Source organism: Pseudorca crassidens, chromosome 20, assembly GCF_039906515.1.
Source record: "Pseudorca crassidens isolate mPseCra1 chromosome 20, mPseCra1.hap1, whole genome shotgun sequence".
NCBI lineage: Eukaryota > Metazoa > Chordata > Mammalia > Artiodactyla > Delphinidae > Pseudorca > Pseudorca crassidens.
Window position 1 is genome coordinate 53,131,041 of NC_090315.1, and position 18,950 is coordinate 53,149,990.

The 18,950-nt window shown below is 45.7% G+C and overlaps 1 protein-coding gene across 2 annotated transcripts in view; it reads left to right on the forward strand.

The window, feature by feature from the left end:
- Positions 1-18,950, forward strand: part of WWOX (WW domain containing oxidoreductase) — a 978,254-nt gene that overhangs the window by 236,527 nt on the left and 722,777 nt on the right. For both annotated transcript variants that reach the window (XM_067719419.1, XM_067719418.1), the window contains exon 6: positions 16,574-16,662. In XM_067719419.1, the coding sequence (XP_067575520.1) occupies positions 16,574-16,662 (89 nt within the window). The remainder of the gene's footprint in view (positions 1-16,573; positions 16,663-18,950) is intronic.

An 18,950-nucleotide genomic window follows, 5' to 3' on the forward strand; every position in this document is an offset into this window, starting at 1 on the left:
CCTGTGTATGTCTGCGCTTGCAGGGAACTGTGTAGCATATGATTATGGACCTTGGGAGAACAGGAGAATGGGGCATTTTCTCTGCTTTTTCCTACGCGTGTGGTCTTTCTGGCCTTTTCCTGATCTCTCATCCTTTTCCTTTTCTGCTTAGGTACTTGGAATTTCATCATTTGGAAGGATTCTGTGAGTCCCCAATATTCCTTCTCCCTTTCATAGAAAGGGTCATAGTGATCGTAGTTTACAGGCACTATGGGTGAACAGGGTCAGATAATCCGGGGTTGGTTAGACTGGGATCCCTTCATCCGACTTACTCGACCTCAAGTTGTTTAATTTCCATTTACTCACTTGCAAAATGAAGATGCGAATACCTACCTCTTAAAGGCACGGAGGGTGAAGAAGGGAATCTTAGGTGGATGCAAAGCACTCAGCAGAGTGCCCGGCCCGGAGTACCTGGTGGGGCTGCCCCACCTTCCATCACGGTCGGCCTCATGGCTCTTCCTTGACATGGTCCGTGACCCTCAAAGTGTCCACTGGAGGATCCCAGGGCCGTTAGCCAGCTGGTGGTTACGATTCTGTTTTGGTTTTCATCTTTTCTTGTTAGTGGGGTTCGTATTTGTTTGGAAATATTTGTATCCCTGTAAATCAGGTGCTCGGTGGGTTCTTGGCCGAGAAACCATTCTGCCAGTAAGAAACCGTGGTTCTCAGCAAGGCTTGGTACTGACTCCTAGCAAGATTGAGGGCTTTAAATCCCTCACCATTGGCAAAATGATTCACATACCTGCTGGAAGGGCCATCCTTGCCTTCCCCAGCAGAAGGCATGAACTTATCCCGAATCATGATAATGTGACCTGTAATTCTTACTACTTTAGGGAATGGCTGTAGTCTCTCATTCACCCTTAATCTACTGCTGTCATCCGGATTGGAAAAATCCCAGGACATGGAAGAAATGTAACATTAGTAACTCTCCTATGAGCAGTCTCTTTATTTCATGTTTTCATTGCTTTGGTATTTTGTGTGTACTACTGCCTATCGCACCCAAATGGTTCCACCCACCCAAACTCTGCGTCTACATCTGCACCTCTCCTCTGTAATAAAAAACAAAGTGTATAGTTCTCTTTTCATTAAGAGAAGTGGTGTTTTGTTGTTGCTTTGTTTTTGCTTTTCTGCACTATAAATGCATATGAACAAGACAGATATCATGTTCACATACCCAGTGGACAAGATGGGTCTTCTCATTTGATGCTTGTTGTTAGGATTCTGGAGAGAATCTTTAGCAGATCTGGGAACATGCCTTTGAGCTCAACGAAAGAAAGGTCTGTCCTTCTCACCCTAAATGCCCAAGGATTGGTATACTTGGAAAATGTCTAGAAACCTATATTTCAAATTTTCGGCAGGTTTTTATGAACTTCTAGAGTGGCCAAAGTATTTTTCAAAAAGGTCCAGGGCTTCCCTGGTGGCACAGTGGTTAAGAATCTACCTGCCAATGCAGGGGACACGGGTTCGAGCCCTCGTCCAGGAAGATCCCACATGCTGCAGAGCAACTAAGCCCACGTGCCACAACTGCTGAGCCTGCGCACTAGAGCCTGTGAGCCACAACTGCTGAGTCTACGTGCCACAACTACTGAAGCCTGCACGCCCAGAGCCCATGCTCCGCAACAAGGGAAGCCACCACAATGAAAACCCCGGGCACTGCAGCAAAGAGTAGCCCCTGCTCTCCGTAACTAGAGAAAGCCCATGTGCAGCAACGATGGCCAAAACGCAGCAAAAAATAAAATAAAATTAAAAACAAAATAAAAAACCTGTGTTCAAGCAGACATGTGGAATTGCAGGAACCATTTAGTGCTGATACTTACAAAGTGTAATACTCCCAAAATTCAGATTTTTTTTTTTTGCGGTACGCGGGCCTCTCACTGTTGTGGCCTCTCCCGTTGCGGAGCACAGGCTCCGGACGCGCAGGCTCAGAGGCCATGGCTCACGGGCCCAGCCGCTCCGCGGCATGTGGGATCTTCCCGGACCGGGGCACGAACCCGTGTCCCCTGCATCGGCAGGCGGACTCTCAACCACTGCGCCACCAGGGAAGCCCTCAGATTATTTAATAGGAGATTATTTTCAATGAACAGTGTTAACAGATACCGCTGAGTCCATTGTACACACTGCTTGGGACTCTTTATGCCGTGTGTTAGCTGTATCTTTATCTGATGGCCTGTGTGATCAGACAACACACACTTTAAGGCATGGTATGATGTTCTTCTTTCTCCTACATTCAGTGGAATCTGCAGCTCATATTAAGTACAGGACTGTCGGACTTAAGGAAGCACAGCCATCTTTCTTGACTCTTGTCCTAATACAGGTTTCATCAAACTATGTCCTGCTAGGAGGAAATCCAGCCCAACACCTGTTTTTGTAAATAAAATGTTATTGCAAATGTCCATGCCCAATCCTTTCCATTATCTATGGCGGCATTTGCTTCCATGCCGCAGAAGTTGAGTAGTTTGTATGGCTCGCAAAACCTAAAATACTTACTATCTGGTCCATTGGAGAAAAAGTTTGCTGACTTTTTAAAGGACTCATGGCCATTTGGAAAGAAAAGTCTGTTTCACTAAATTAGAATGAGCAGGTGGTTAGATTAGTATCTTATTTCCACGCATATGGAAACATTTCAAATTACACATGACTTAGTTATCAAACTTGGCTCTTTCAGAGCCTGGGGGATGGGGTGAGGGGAGAGGTGGAAGTCAGCTGTTTGTTTTTTTTTTAAATCATAAAGTTACCATTTTAGTGGTCAACATAAAAGAAAGAAGTGTAAAGGCTTTGGGTTCATGGAAAGAACAACATTCTTGGGAGTGAAGTACTTTTGGACCCCACCATAATCTCCTGGATTTAGGGGTAATTTCAGGGTTAAAGAAAGTTCTGGCCCCAAAGCAATAATACTATCTTGTAAGGAGAAATAGCTTATCAGTGTGGAGGCGAAACTGAAATCCCCGTTCTGCCAGGTACTAATTAGATGATTTTCGAGCAGGTTTTTTGGATGCTTTCTCAGCCTTTGTTTTGTTTCTGAAGTACAGGTAATTAGGTCTACTTTGTAAGGGCTCAGCAGGGTAGAAGGTGGCAAAGTCCATAATCTTCCCTTCCCTGAACAGTACCAGCCGGAGGGTAAGACCTCAGAAGTATGTAATTAACCGTGAGCGTTTGCCTCGCGGACTGGAGTTTGTCAATGTGTTCACGGACCCGAAGGCTGAAGGTCCTAGATGTGCGATGAGAGGCGACGTTTAGATTAACTAGAAGACGCGACCCTCGGCCATAACACCCCCAAATCCTTCTGGTGCTTGCCCTGCAGACCTGGTACCCCCAGAAAGGAGTGCCGCCTCCTAAAGCCTGCTTTCCTTGAGGAAAAAAAGGACCAAGTGGACCTGGTCCTCTCTTTACAGAGGTGAAAGCTCTGGCCACCCCGTCCCACTGTAATCAGCAGAAGCTCTGCCTGTAGAGGACATCTGCATCATCGAGCCAGAGGGAGAAGGGAAGATGCCGTTTATAAATATTGAAGCGGCGGGAAGAAGGGGCACCGAGGCCGAGCTGCTTTCACACGCGTGCCGTTCCAAAACGGCTTCTAATGGATACGTATAAGGTGGTGTCCCCCGCGCAGCCCCTCGCCCCCCGACTCTAACGCTGTCTGCGCTGCTTTCTGAAAACACGCAGTCTGTATCTTAGCTGGCTTTTAACAGAATTACCTGATGTGATTCGTTCGTCCCTTTTGGCTACAAGAGAGTAGACCACAGAGCAAGTTGGATATGAATGCGGCCACCTGCATGCTTTGGGCACTGAACGGACAGGGACGTCCATTCCCTGCTTTGGACCTGCGTGTCCGAGTTGGCCTCACTCTGCCCCTCGTTACGGACCACTCTTTCCTCCTGTTAGGACTTCGCTTCCAGAAGCAGTCGTGGTGAAGCTGTCAGAAAAGCCCTGGAAACCTCACAGGACAGGCACGCCTGACTCTTTCTTTTTCTGAATCTCTCGCAATCTCAGTCTGTCTGTCTGTCTACCTCTGTCTCTCTTTCTTTGTACTCCATAGTGACTACCAGGCCACTGTCTGGAATAAAGGGCTTGGGTGGTAAGTTGTAGCACTAATCTGATACATGCTACTGGCCTGAATTCTTTGCATTAATTCAGAAGTTGTAATTCAGAAGTTGGGCTGTTGTCTCTCAAAGACATCTTCAGGCTTATTTTATGCTGTTTGGGCTCCAGAATCAATCGGAGTTTGCACCTCTGTAATGACCCAGATCTCATTTCTGCTTGCCAACAGTATGATTCTCCTTCCCTGGTAAAAGGTAGCACGGAGCAGTCAGCCGCACTGACGCTTGAAGTTGTGAGAGAACAGTTTTACCAAGTGATTTCCAGTGTATGACACAGATCCACGTCGGGTACCCCCGACTGACAGGGGGCTGTGGCCCATTTAGTAAATAAAGTAAATTGAAGCTCCTTTCATCCAGTGGCCTTACTGTCTCCGAGGAAATCATTATAATCTACATCCATCATGTGGAAGGAGAAAGAATGTAGGGAACCCATCTCACGTGAGGAGAAGCCCAGGAGCGCCACACTCTTCTACTCACAGGCCATTGGTGGAAACCTAGAGGCCCCGCCCCACTGCACTGCAGCCTGGAAAACGTAGTTCCTGCCTGGTCGGTCTCTTCTCAGCACAACCCCATACTGTGGACCAGGGAGAACCGGTTTGGGAGGTGCTGGTTCTCTCTATCCACACTATTTTATACACCATAGAGGTGATTCTTAAATTCTAGTTGGTTTCTGCCTTTAACGTGTGAATTTAAGTCCATTTTTATTTCTTGTGATTATGTATATACCTGTACTGGTTTCTGAATTTCATTTTGTGTTTCCTCTCTACCAAGTGTCCAAGTGTTTTCCTTTATTACTAAATTTTAATTCTTTCTTGGATATTATTTTTGCATTTATCCAGTTTCTTTATATCCAGTGTACCCCATGCATCTTTTTTTTTTTTTTTTTTTTTTTGATCCTGCTGCTGCTGGTTTGGAAGCTAAACTAACTTTCTTCTTCTTCTTCCCCCTCCCCTCCCCTCCCCTCCCCTCCTGGCCTAGTCCTCTCCCTCCCCTTCCTCCCCTTTTCTTTTCCCTCCCTCTCTTCTGATATTTTTCTTTCTTCTGGAAATTTTCACGTACATATCTAAATTTTCTCTTACTTAGTATAAAACTGTTTACTGTCTCTATCATTTTAACCAGCAAAACCAGGCCATACATGATTCAATGGCTCGATGAAATCCCTGCCCCCCCCCCCAAAAAAAAAACAACAACCTTTGTTATTGTTTCAATTCTGTCTTCAGTTACTTTTTAAGAGTAATTTACTTGGTCTTGTAGCTAACGTAAAAGATGCACAACGTTTGGGGATAACTTGACTGTGCCTCGTGTGTGTGTGTGTGTGTGTGTGTGTGTGTGTGTGTGTGTGTGTGTATTATGTTGAGTTCTCATCTTTCCTTCCTTTCTGGGTGTTTTCATTGGAACTTATTAGAGCCTTCTTAGGCGGATGCCACTTAAGCAGGAAACCCCGTTTCTCTTGGAAGCACATATACTCTTAATCTTTTCTAGTTTATCTGTTGAATATCCTGCTTGGCTTCTGCAGAACCTCTGAAAGATTTCTCTCTTTCAATTCACCCATAAATTAAAAATAACCGTCGTGGTCAGTCCCCAAGCGTGATGATACTATTACATGTTTACTGCATGTTCTGCATACCAGGCTCACATCTGTCATCATGCAGTGCAGCCAATTTCTGAGAGGCAGGCCCTCGGCCAGCCATTCTGATGCACCAGGAGGAAAGCCTGACTCTCTAAATGGCTTATGGGAAATCGTTGCTGCCAACATCACTAACATGATTTTATTTCTACTTACAAATTTGTCCCAAGTTTGGTGGTGTGTTATTTATTCATTCATCCATTTTCTAAATTAAAGCCCGTCTTGAAAACCTACTCTGTGCCACTCACTTTGTACCAGGAATCAGAGACAGAGATATGAGACTGTGCATTTTAATTTACTTTAACTGTCAATGTGAATTATTGGTGGTTTTGGTTTTCTTTCATAGTCTCCTGCAGTGTTCTTGGGAATAGACATTGATACAACCTTTTAGGAGGACACCCAGTAAAAATCTATCAAAGTTTAAAATGTAGATATCTCTTTACTTAGCAGTTCTACTTCCAGGAACTTATCCTCTAGAAAAAAACAATCATTTATTGCGAAACATAGGTATTGCAGCATTGCTTTTAGTAACAAAAACCTTGAAACTATGTAAAATAATATTAATTACAACAACAGCAGTAGTTAACAGTTAGAGCATATCTGTTTAAGGTGCTTTCCATGGTTATTATCTCATTGAATTCTCACAGTAATCCCCAGGAGGAGGTTCTTCTATTATTTCTATGTTTACAGATAAGGAAGGTCAGGCATCGGGAATTTAAGTAAAAAGTTCACAAGGCTAGTGAAGGGTGTGGAGGGCTGAGGAATCTAAAGGGGATAATAAATTCTTGAACAGCCCTACAATGGGCTAAACCTACTGGTTGGAAAGAATGTGGGTGGAGTCTATTTAGATGTATTCAATTATGTGTTCACTGGGAAAACCCAGATGATATAATAGCCCGTGAAGTACGATACTATGTTTGTAGAAATGTATTATGGCCCAGTGTTTTTATATGTGTAGAAGATGTACTCTGGAAGGATTTGCATCACTGTCACTCTGTTTATCTTGGGGCAGAGGGATTCCGGAGATACTTTCACTTGATACATTATCCACTTCTGTATTATTTATACTTTCACTAGTGAGCCAGTTTTATTTTTATAAATAAGGATGAATTTAAGTCGCTGAAGCCCACTTAGGGTGAATCGCGGTTCCTCTCACTAAACTCACACAGGCAGCCTCGGCACCGTTGCCATCTGGGGGCAGTTGTAGGATGTTCGGCATCCCTGGCCTCTACCCACTAGATAGCAGTAGCCCCCCACCCCCCAACAAATTGTGACCACCAGAAATGTCTCTGACCTTGCCGGATGTCCCCTGGGGGTGGCGTGTCCCTGGATGAGAAGCCCTGAGGCAGATACTGGCCTGTTAGTGTGTGTTCCTCCGCATCCTGAGGGTGGTAATGAAGAGAGTCTCTCTCCATCTGAGCATCTTTCAGACTTCACAGGTCCTTCATGTGGAATTCAGAAGCTTTTCAACCACAGCAGACAAATCTTGTTTGTCTCTCGCTAGTCAATTTAACTAACCACCATTGACCTGTCAGCAGATAATCAACAGGTCCCACATCTCTGTGTTTTAAACTATGCACCGTTCTGAATCTTGTGGGGTGGGGGACACTGATTTTTCTTTTATCAGCAACTTCCCCAAAGAAGGGGCTTCCAGTGCCCTTTCCTTAACAAGTTTCATTAAGGACCCCACCTATTAAATATTCAAAATATATAGACTGTTCCTGTTGAGGATCTAATTATACAGTAAATTAGCTGATGTCCAGTCTGTTGCCTTTAAAGCACAGCGTTGATGTTTCCAATACTTACATAAGATATAGGGCCTGTTTATTAAGAGTCTTCAACTGTATATAAAACTAGAACAGTCAAAAGTAATGGTGTCTCCTGAAGGATTCTTTATCATATGAATTTACCTTTAGTCATCTATTATTTATTTCAGCTATTTTATATGCCATTATAATAAATATTATGACAGAGAAAGCTTTTACGCTTCGACTTACTGTGCTAGTCTTTACTTGCCTGCAATCCTTCAGGAAAATGTAGCCGTGCCTTACCTATAGTTAATGTAAATCATCACTTACATTAGAATGAAAAATTCACTATGAAAAAAAGGCTCTTTCTTCAATAGCAAGGCATAAATGCCCGATCATGTTGACTGCCAAACTCCCGTGCCATTTGCTGTCCTTCCTGAAACTGTTTTTAAGCTGCAAAGTGAACACATCTCATAGAGGGAAGTTGGAAGGTTTTCGGATATTTTCACTCTCTTGTTTGTTTCTGGCAAGATAAGCATTTTTTTATCCAGAGTGCAAAATATTGCCTATTACCGTCTAAGCATTTTTAATAGTTTTGCTTCACGTGGAGCGTTAACTCATACACCAAATTAAATGAGTCGTTATCCGGTGCAGTTCCTCCTTGAATCAGCCTCACAATTACCTGTAGATATTGATACAGTTATTTTGCAAGTTGAGTTCCAGCCACCCAAGGCAGAAATTCTGACCTGTATATAACGAAGAAAGCGTGGTCATGATTTTCTTATTAGGGGTGTTTACGAATTTAGTGGGGAAGGCAGAGTTCAAGGGCACTCGTGAGGGCTCAGGAGTGAAGGCTGCTGCCTGATGGTTGATCTGACAAAATCAACCCCTCTCCTTCAAGGCTGTAAGAAAAAATCCAGGGGTTTGCCAAGGATCATTTTTGGTTTGGTTCCCTATTTCGAAATTGGACTCTTCCCTAAGAGCATTTTCCTTGTTGAAGGCACAGTGGTGTACAGATTGGTACAGGTGTGTAGAGCCGTAAAAGAGACTCTTAAACTCTGCTTTCTCCTTGGGGAGAAATGCTTTTTCAGAAAGAGCACGTATCAGTACGTCCTTTTAATCTTTAGGCTTGTCCCAAGGTTGGGCAAACTCCCCATCAGGCTCGCTCACGATGCTGGTTTGGGTTATTCTCCTGAGAGGTACAAGAGCTGAAAGGAGATGCAAGTCTCTATCTACTCCTGCCTTTCCCAGCGAAAACGCCGCCACCCGTGGCCACCATTAACATCACTTAAAAGATACTGGAGAAATTGGCGTTGTGAAGTCCCGCATAGGATGTTGGTGAATTATGAAACCAGTGTAGTTAGGTCCGTATTGTAGTTCAGTGAATACTGTCATGTCAATAACATGCTCAGCACCAGTGTCTCCTGCTGTTGTAAATGTGACAACTCGTATTTAAGGTTTCAGAACATAAAGTCAGGACCAAGTGAATGTAAAGTGGAAGGGTGAGAGGCATCGGCGTGACGCAGTTAGGGCCCATTGGATTAGAATTTGCAGGAGGCCGTTAGCAATAAGCTCTGAATGTAGATTATTGCCTTGGTTACATTTTCCCCTTCAGCACTAGGCTTCTCTTGTAAATTTGAAGTGTATGAAATAAATATGATGCAAAAGAGACACAAACAGGAATACATAGAGGGTGTTACTTTCTTCATAGCTTCTCAGCGTCATCTGTGGAAGAATATGCGGACAGGGCTACAGCGCGGTGTGGTACTCCAGTGAGGACGCGAGTCCTGGAACCATCCCAACCAGTTGGGAACTTGGATCTGTGTCTGACTAGGCTGTGCCACTTAAACCATACCAGCCTCTGTTTTGTAGTCTGTGGAATGGGGGAAATGCTAGATACTTCAAAAGATTTTTTCCTATGACTCTTTAATGAAAAATAAATGCCAAGCTTGTCATAGATGCTCATTATTTTTTTGGCTCTGGTTATCAATAAATATATGTACATGAGAGCTTTTTTTGGGGAAACCCTGAAACGAACTCTTCTCTAAGTGTAAGAGAGGGTAGGCACACACCCATCAAATTCACGTAGATTGGCACCTTCACGGTACATGGTCAGTCTCACCCCTGTGGCTCCACAGGGTGAGTCCCCATCTGCTGAAAGAGAGTTTCCTCTGGGTGTGTTGGAGGCTGGGCTCCCTGCTCCCATTCATTCATCTGGGTTTCTCTATCCTTCCATCTCCAACAGTTGTTACCGTGTGCTCTTCTTTTTGACCAGCTCACAGGTGGCCCTTGTATCATACCAGGAGGAAGAGCTGATCTTACCTGCTGCTAGGCTAGGATTGAGTAGAAAGAGTGCAGTGGGGATGCTTTGGTCCAGTTGAGTGGAGGAAACAAGACTCCTGGACTAGATGAGAGTATTTTGAAGTGTGCCCACCTGAGTTCACCTTGAGGTCCCATCACACACAACAGCTTGGTTCCCAGACCAGCTACTTTTGGTTCGTTACGGGATAGTGGAGAAAAGTCATTGATATACTCTAGCTAATTCATAGTTTACAATTCATAATGGTTTTTAAGGAGTAATCTGTTTTTTAAATATGTTTGGTCGCTTGAAATTATTCATATACAGCTTTCCAAAGGCCTATTACCATTAGATGTTATCTTTTTTGTTCTTCCATTGATGGTAAGCGGATTATGGGTGTGAGATATTTCCTCTTACGTGGTGTTGCAATGATGGGGAATAAAAGAAAAGAAGTAAAGGAGGTGGGATCTTTGGAATATATGTGTACCTTTAGAGGCAGAGTTAGTGAATGAATGAGTGAATGAGTTCACTCTTGTAAATATTGTCTCTCTTATTGTGGACCAGGAACGGGACAGCATGCTGCCTCTGTACGAGGCTATTACAGATCTGGTGGTTTCCCCTGGGATTGGCCTTGGTGTGAAGGCCTCTGAGGGGCATGAGGACAGGTGGGCCATGTGGGCATTGTGGAGTATGCAGTAGGGATTAAAATCATGGCTTGGTGTGAATTGTGGTTCTGCCAGTTACTACCTGCATGAAGATATGCAGTCACTTTATGAACTTAATTTTCTCCATCTGTGAAATGGGCGGGTGATAATAGCTGCCCACAGAGGGTTACTGTAAGGAAAGAGGGTACTGTGGGGCGAGGGCTCACATGGCCAGGTTCTCAGATTGCTGCCATCGGCCAGTTGGGCCCCGTTCACCTGTCTCAGTGAAGAGTGAAGCAGTTCAGTGCAGATGGTGATGATGATGGTCATGATGGTGATGTTGTTGACAACAGTGCTAAAGACAACAACAAAAGCAATCAGAGTAATACTGTTCCTTGGTAAGAGTTACAGAATACTGCTCAGGTGTCAGGCGCTGTTCTAAGGATTTTACATATATCACCTCATTTCCTGATAAAGCAGGTGCTCTTGTTTCCATCTTACAGAAGAGAAAACTGATTGCACAAGAAGTAACTTTCCCAGTTGGTAAGTGCTAGAAGTGGGATTTAGACCCAGGAGGTCCAGCTTGAGTCTGTGGCCTTCACCATGGCCTTAACACCTTTCAGGTTCAGAACACTTACTGAGTTTGGAAACTGGGGTGCCTTGGCCTCTGGGGGATTCGGTGAGCCTCCTTCCTCCTGCTCTGGGGTCATGTATCATCCATCCTCCGTCACAGAGCTGCTGTTCATACTTTGAGCTACTTCAGGTAAATTTGTGAAATAAAGAAGGGAGACTGCAATTGCTAATATGCTTTATGATTGAAAAACAAACAGTGGACATCACATTTTAGCAGTGGCCTTACAAATGATTATTATTATTTATGTGCCCCATATCTTATATACATCATACCTCATCTTTACCCTAATCGTGCAAGGCAAACGCACATTTTGGCATTGGTGCTAAGGCCCAGAGCAGTCACACAGCTCCCCTGAAGTCGCACTGTCAGCACTGTGGTCATGCTGGTCTGTGGTTCCGGGTCAGCCCAACTCTGCCGTCTCCCGTGGATGATAACATCTTCCCACTTCTCCCTTTAAATACCGCACAGTCCCTATATGGTTCCTTTGGTTTCAGGCAGTATCACATCTGAGTCATACTTGGCTAATTTATAGGCGTAAAACGGTATGAGAGATCACTGTTACATAACAACAGCAGGAACCCCTTTGATTCTGCATTTGCAGACTCCTGAATCACTAAGCCAGGTTTTCTGAACTTTATAAAGAACAAACCAAGAAGACTTGGTCTGTTGAGAGTGTGGGTGGACTGTGGTGCCACCGAGCGTCCCCTGACTTCCAGGGAAATGGAAGGAGAGCGTGTGGGTTGCTTCATTCCTGTGTCTTTCTGGCTGAGCCTGGGGTGTTGGGAGCAGGTGGGCTTCTCAACGACTTAGGCGTTGCCTGGTGCTTCGTGTGTGGAATGCCACCTGTGCAGCTCTCTTTGAAAGCGATGGGCGCCAGCATCTGTATACATAATTTAAAATAAATTTACATTCCTGTTTTGCCTGAGATGATAAATTTGTGTACTGGTGTGATTAAAGAAAAGGGTGAGGATTTGGGCAAGGGTTGAGAGAGGCATTTTATAGCATTTTAAGATTCAAAGTTCTAGTAAGAAGTTGTTTCTGTTAACCAAAGCTAAGTGGATGGACGGTTGGCCGGCTGGCTGGATAGATGGATAGGTAGAGAGGAAGGGAAGAGGGGAGGGACCTTTGGAAAGCTAACAGTTAATATTGGGGTGGTGGGATTATAGATGCTTTCTTTTGGCCACGTTCATCTGTCATTTCTAAATTTTTCTATCACTAATGGAAAGTATGAAGCAGGAAGTGGCCTGAAATGAGCCTAGAGAGGTAGACGGGGCAAAATCGTGGACTGAGTGTTAGTCGTTACTGTTATTCATTGTGCATATGTTTGCATTTCTGTTCTTGCTGGGCATGCGGAGGGTTGCACCTTTTCGAAGCTAAGCACAGCCACAACACTTACTCTGCCAACAAAACGTGAGCACAAGTGACACGTGTCACCACTGGGTGGAAGCCTGTGACATTCCACGCACACCTTGTCACATTCTCTTCCCTGCACTGTAGAGACTGGTGATGCTACAGAGGGAGGAGGCTCCACCTGATGGGGCCCCTGGCCAGCGACAATAAACAGGACCCCACTGACCTGAGATGGGCATGAAGCGTGAGCAAGTAATAATCGTCTGTTGTCTTAAGACATTGAGGTTTGGGGGCTGTTCCTTGCTGAAGCTCATCCTGATCAATACGGAGGCACTTGTGTGAGCCACACTAAGGAATTAGGAGCGTATCTTGTTGGCCATTCCAAGCTACAAAAGCGTTTTAAGCTAGGACTTTGTGTATGGGCATCTGTTGCCAATCCAGAGAGCACACTCTGGCCAAACAGCCTGAACTTTTCACATCCTGAGCGGCATACGCTTAAAAAAATCTTAAAAAAAAACTCAACGGTTCTTTAGTGGTGACGGAATAGTTCTGTATCTTGAATCTGTGCACGTGATAAAATGTCGTAGAATTATACACGCAGTTATTCCAAGTAAAAGGAACTGAGTGCGTCCCAGAACTGGTGAAATCCAAGTAATGTCTGCGGTCTAATAAATTACACTGTGACAGCGTCACTTTTCTAATTTTGATAATGTGCTATACTTGGATAAGATGCCCCCTTCGGCGGATGCTAGGAGACGGGTATGTGGGCACTCTCACTACTATTTTTGCCACTTCCTGTGAGTCTATAATTCGTTCCAAATTAAAGTTAACGACAACAACAGCAGCAAAAGTGAGTTATACCAAGATAGTGAACTGTGGCCAGTCCCAGGTTCATAGTCAGACTCAGCGGGAAAGCTCACCTTGGCAGATGGGGCCTCGTGCTTTCACCTAGCAATCAGCAGCTTAGCCCTCACAAATGCTTTCTGTTTGCAGTCCGTCAGCCCCTGCCTTCTCATTTAGAGCATGTCCCACGATAAACATTTCTATCTCGTTAAGTTTGTCTGCCAATCGGAGGAGCAAACCCCCCAACCCATACACATCAACGCATACACACACCTTAATTCTAAAAGCTGTGTTTTTCCTTCACTGGACTTAACTGAATTGCGCACACAGTTTCTCTGCATTTCTCAGGGTAAGTAGCAGAACAGGAAACCTGATACCGAGGGCAGGAGAATTACCTGAGTAATTGCGTGTGGACGTGAATCACTGTCCCCAGGAGCCTAGTAACACACAGCCTGTGGATTAGTCTGTTGAACTACTTGATGGCTTGTGACCCCTTGTTCCCCCTGGATGTGTACGGTCTGATTTTGTGCTTATTGGTAGTGGCAGCCCTGTGCTTTATCGTCAAGTGAAGGGGGAGGACCAGAAGACAGTTTACCACGTGTAAGTTGCACGTTTAGAAGAATGTGCTGGCCCATTGGGCTGCGCCATCATTTTCATTGGAAATATTGCTTTGGGGTCACCATCTGGGTATGTTCTCCCTGTTCTATGGGGGAAGAAGGAACATCCATTTTTCTAATACGTAGCCAGCGTATCCCTTGGGGTTTCCATCGGGGGCTCGGCTGAGAGGAGCAATGTCTTTACCACCCCTTCCTTAGTAGATGAAATAGTTGACTTTCCTCTTGTGATCCATTCAAAGTTCTGTAAGATTCTGTGTTGGCGGTGCGTGCCGTGCTCTGTGCCGGGAGAGGCTGGGGCCGGAGCGGGCAGGATGAGGGTGAAAGGCCACTTTACTCGCTCACTCGGGACATCAGATTGGGGAGTTGAGCATTTAGGAGGCATAAGAATCTGTGGGGAAGACAAGTTAGCCATTAGCAGACTTCCCACTCAGAAGAGGTTTTAGCCACAGATAAATATCCGTCATGCAGACAGAAAGCGGTGGGGGGGTTTGCTCCCCATCTGGAGACCCAAGCGCTCTGCATGGGGTACAGTATCACTCAAGTGCATCCTCTTCTCCTGGGGGCAGTTTCCCTCCCTGTAGGATGAGGGGCGTACCTTGCCTTACCTGGACCCTCCAGGTGCAATACTTCCCTAACAAAACTCATGTGTTGGGGCTTCCCTGGTGGCGCAGTGGTTGAGAGTCCGCCTGCCGATGCAGGGGACATGGGTTCGTGCCCCGGTCTGGGAAGGTCCCACATGCCGCGGAGCGGCTGGGCCCGTGATCCATGGCCGCTGAGCCTGCGCGTCCGGAGCCTGTGCTCCGCAGCGGGAGAGGCCGCAGCGGTGAGAGGCCCGCGTTCCGCAAAAAAAAAAAAAAAAAAAAAACCCCACGTGTTGGCACTTGCCCTTTTCCTGCATCAGGTTAAACACTTCTCCGTCTTCCAAAATCTGCAGGTTTGAGCATCTGCTGCTGTTACCTGAGGAATTTAAATCTTCTTTGGCCAGCTTGCCTTTGCCACTGATAAGCTCTTGGGGTTTGGGGAGGTCATTGAATCCCTCCCTACGCCCTTTCCCTAAAACTGGACTCTGTTAGCGGGCAGGACCTGGATCCTCCAGGAGCCAACAGTGATCTGGTCCGATGTGGTCTTCGGGGGGCACTGGTGCTTGTCATCAACATCGTTTCATCCACCTTGCTGCACTGTTGCCCACCCAAACCATGGTTTACTACACAGTGGCCTCAGGGGAAGAATTTGTCACCACGGGCATCTTATCTCCTCCTGGTTAAACTGATGAAATACTTTGTCTCTTCAAGGCGGGATGTTAGATGCTTTATACTTAATCTCACAACGCTGAGAGTAGATAATATTCACATTTACAGATGAGGGAACTGAGGCTCAGAAAGGTTACAGGGCCCAAAGTCAGTGTGCTTTTCTGCTGCCTCGGCCTGATATGTATTGTTCAAGGCCCGGGACTTGGGTCGGAGCCCAGGACCTAGGCGGCAGAGGTGAACTGCCGTAGACACACGAAGCTTCTCAGCACAGTTTGCATCCGTTTGGGTGGAGGATGTCCCCAGCAGTGCCGTTTGCATCCCCCTTCATAATATTCTAGTACTGTGTTAGTCTCCATAGTCTTACTTTAACATCGCAGTCTAGACAAGAATTCCCAAGCTCACCATTCGTTTTATGGGGATCTGCTTACCTGAACAGGCAGGTGGCCTGGCAGTCTGTCCTTCAGCGGAGGGACGTCTAAGAAGTGATAGCATTTCAGCTCACACTCCAAAGTCCAGCGAGACTCAAAAATTGGGAGGGCTCTGTAAATACAAGGCAACTCTGATCTTTCCAGAAGTGTGCTAGGAGGCCCTGCAGTGGAACAGGGTAGCTTCAATCCTGACCACTGCAGTCCTTTTGGTGTCTCTCCAGGAGGGAACTTGGGCTCCAGCCAGTGTCAGACTGACTTGAGGTCTTGCCGTCCACACTTCTTAGCTCTGCAATCTCTTATAAGATGCCACACTGTAAAACAGGCAAACTACAAATGTATCCTTCAGTTGTCCTGAGGATGAAATGAGATGATGCCTGTAAGTGCCCACCCACCATTGGCTCAGCATAGACATTAATGGCCTCATTAATAGCATCATTATTCCATCCATATGTGCCCTGCCCATCTATAGGGTTCACAGGGTTACTAAACCAGGGAGGTGTTGAGCAGTCAGGCTCCGTTGATATAAACGAGTTTTGCCTGCGTTTGTACTTTCTGTACATGAATTGTCTCTCATTTTTCATGCAGGCTTGGTGGAATCATTTCAGAACCGGAGGGCAGCTTTTGAGATTAACACGTGGTCTCCGGAGTTCTTGCAGGAGCCAGGCTTTGTCCTGGTGTTGCCCTATCATTACAGTTTTTTTAGGAGGCAGATGGAGAGGAGCTGTGTGAGCCCGAGGACCCTTAGGACCCTGTTTCGTGCGCTGAGTCAAACAGCACAACCCCCCAGCATGGAGTTTCAGCAGAGTCCCAGCCTCCCATCCTCCCTCAACTTGGCAGTAAAACGCCCCGTTCTTCCATTCATTCCGATGATTTATATTCTCTCTGGGCGTCTAATATTAAACAGGGGAATTCCGACATGTTCCATAACACATTTACTGTAACTTGATACCATGAACTAAACTTGCTGTTATTTATCATTTCTTTTTATTTTCTCTCATTCCAGCATAAAGCCAAGGTAGAAGCAATGACCCTGGACCTCGCTCTGCTCCATAGCGTGCAGCATTTTGCTCAAGCGTTCAAGGCCAAGAATGTGTGAGTGTTCCAGTGCAGGGTTATAGATCATAATAGCTTGTATTGTAATGTCTTTATCAGATGAACACAATGGGGAGGCCGGAAGGCTATTGTGTTGTCTTGGCGTTCAGACGGGAGGCTCATTTATATTGGCCCAGTGAAGGTGTACCGTATTTTCTTGACTCTGAGTCACCCTCATTTTGAGATGCGTCATCAATCTCATAACAGCCCAGATAAAAAGGGAAAGACAGTACTAAGCAGCAGTAAAAGTGGCTCCTAAAAGCCACCCGATTGTAAGCTGCATCCTGATTACAGATATTTTTGCAGTGCCTCCCAGAATCGAGGAAAAGTGTATTTTAATTGCACTTGGAAACAAGTAAGGTCCGCTCTCCAGTCCTGCAAGGGGGCTGAACGTCAGAGCACGAGAAGAAGATTCTGCTGTTTCGCAAACCTGCAGTGATTTTACGTGGTGCGTGAATGTGGTTCCAAAAGCGTGGACTCACATCATGAGAAACGTCCTCCTTTTCATTCCCTCATCTTTCTCAGACTTTCAAAATGCCTGAAGGAGGAAGCCTTCGCTAGGGACCGGCAGATTTTTTTGCCATCCCTGCCAACATCTTTCTAACAGAGCAGCCCTCAGAGCCAGAGCTGAGGAAAGCAGTGGTGGTTAGCTTCATTTTCATTACAATATTTTGTTTCCAAGTGTTTATTTTTACAGTTCCCTCGTATTATTTAGGGCAGGCAATACTGGTTTCTCGTTTAACACAGTGGTTTAAATTTCTTTAACAAATAACTTCATTTAATTTTTCTTTTTCAGTGAGTTGATTTAAACACAGGGATTAAGTTAATAATGGTACAGGAGGTGCCAAGGATAAAACAGTTCCAGAAGGGGCACCGAGTGGCTGAATTCGGAGAACACTGATAAAATGACAAACTGTCTGGGGGTTCGCCTCTGTCGGGGTCGTTAGTTTTATAGTTCTCCACGCAGATGATGGATGTAAGGGGAGGTATCTTAAACCAGATATTCAGGTCTGACCCCTCAGTGCTGTCCAGTAGCCAGTTCTTCTTATTTCTCCCTTAGTCTTTCACTCTGTTGTTTTAGACTGTTGAGAAGTCTGTTCTCTAAAGCCCTTTCTGGAGCAATTCCGTAGCCTGAGTACTTGAGGTTGAAATGTGAACTCAGAGTCTGTAGTGGGAGCTGCACCATCCCCTTAGGTGCCGGCCCTGCGCTCCTACGAACAGTTGGGTACCGTGCCCACGCGGCCAGCAGACCTAGGCGAGCCCTACTGCGTGCGCTCTCAGCAGCGTTTGGTAGCTGCGAGCCCGTGCCGGTGGTCTCGGAGATCCTCTCTTCAGGATAGAGCAGTAGCTCTTAAGACATTTGCTTTTTTATCCCTTCCTGATTCATTTATCCGCTTGTTCATTCACTTAACAGGCATTTAAGGCATGCCTCCGAAGCCCCAGCTCTCTTCTCGGCTCTGGGAAGAGAGTGGTGGCCGGCAGAAGCCCAGTTTACCTCACACGAGCCATTGTCTCAGTGGCCAGAAAGCAGGCAGTGTTTTCCTGCTAGTGACTGACTCTCCTCAACCTTGTATTTCTGTGGTTGTTTGGGAGTGAATAATAATAACCACCACCGTAGCAGCAGTAACAGCTCATTTATTGAGTGCCCATTATGAGCCCCATACCCAGAACCCTTTGCATGCTTTTTCTGATTTAATTCTCAAAGCAACCCTCGGGGTGGGTGCTGTCATTATGTCTATTACACAGATGAGGAAAATGAGACCAGGGAGGGTGAGTTATCTGAAGGCACGTGGCCAGGAAGCAGAGGGGCTGAGATCCCGTGCAGTCGGGCATTCCTGGGCCCCCCTCCTCAACCACCACGCTGCACTGTCTGTCGTTCTTAATGTGCCAGAAACCGAGATCAGAGAAACTGAGTGACTTTCACAGGGTCACTTGGCAGGTTGGTGGCAGATGTAGGATTTTCCTCCGTTGTGACTCTCCTCTTTCTCCTTGACACCATGCTGCTCTAGTGGGAGCTGAGCTGCACTGCCTCTTCATGCTTCCTCCAGTCCTGGTTTCAGACCACGTTGGACGGGAACCATTTAGCCGAGGAGAGCCAACTGTTACATAATAGGACTATCTTCCAAGTCTTAACGGGACCATTAGTTTTTAACCGTTAAGTAATTCAGAAATCATCAAATCCAACTGCCTTCTGTAATCAACAAGCCCAAACTCTTGGAGGAAAGCTAGCAGCCATTTTGCCCTAATTCTAGATTTTAGCAAACGACTCTGAATTTTTGTACTCCTAG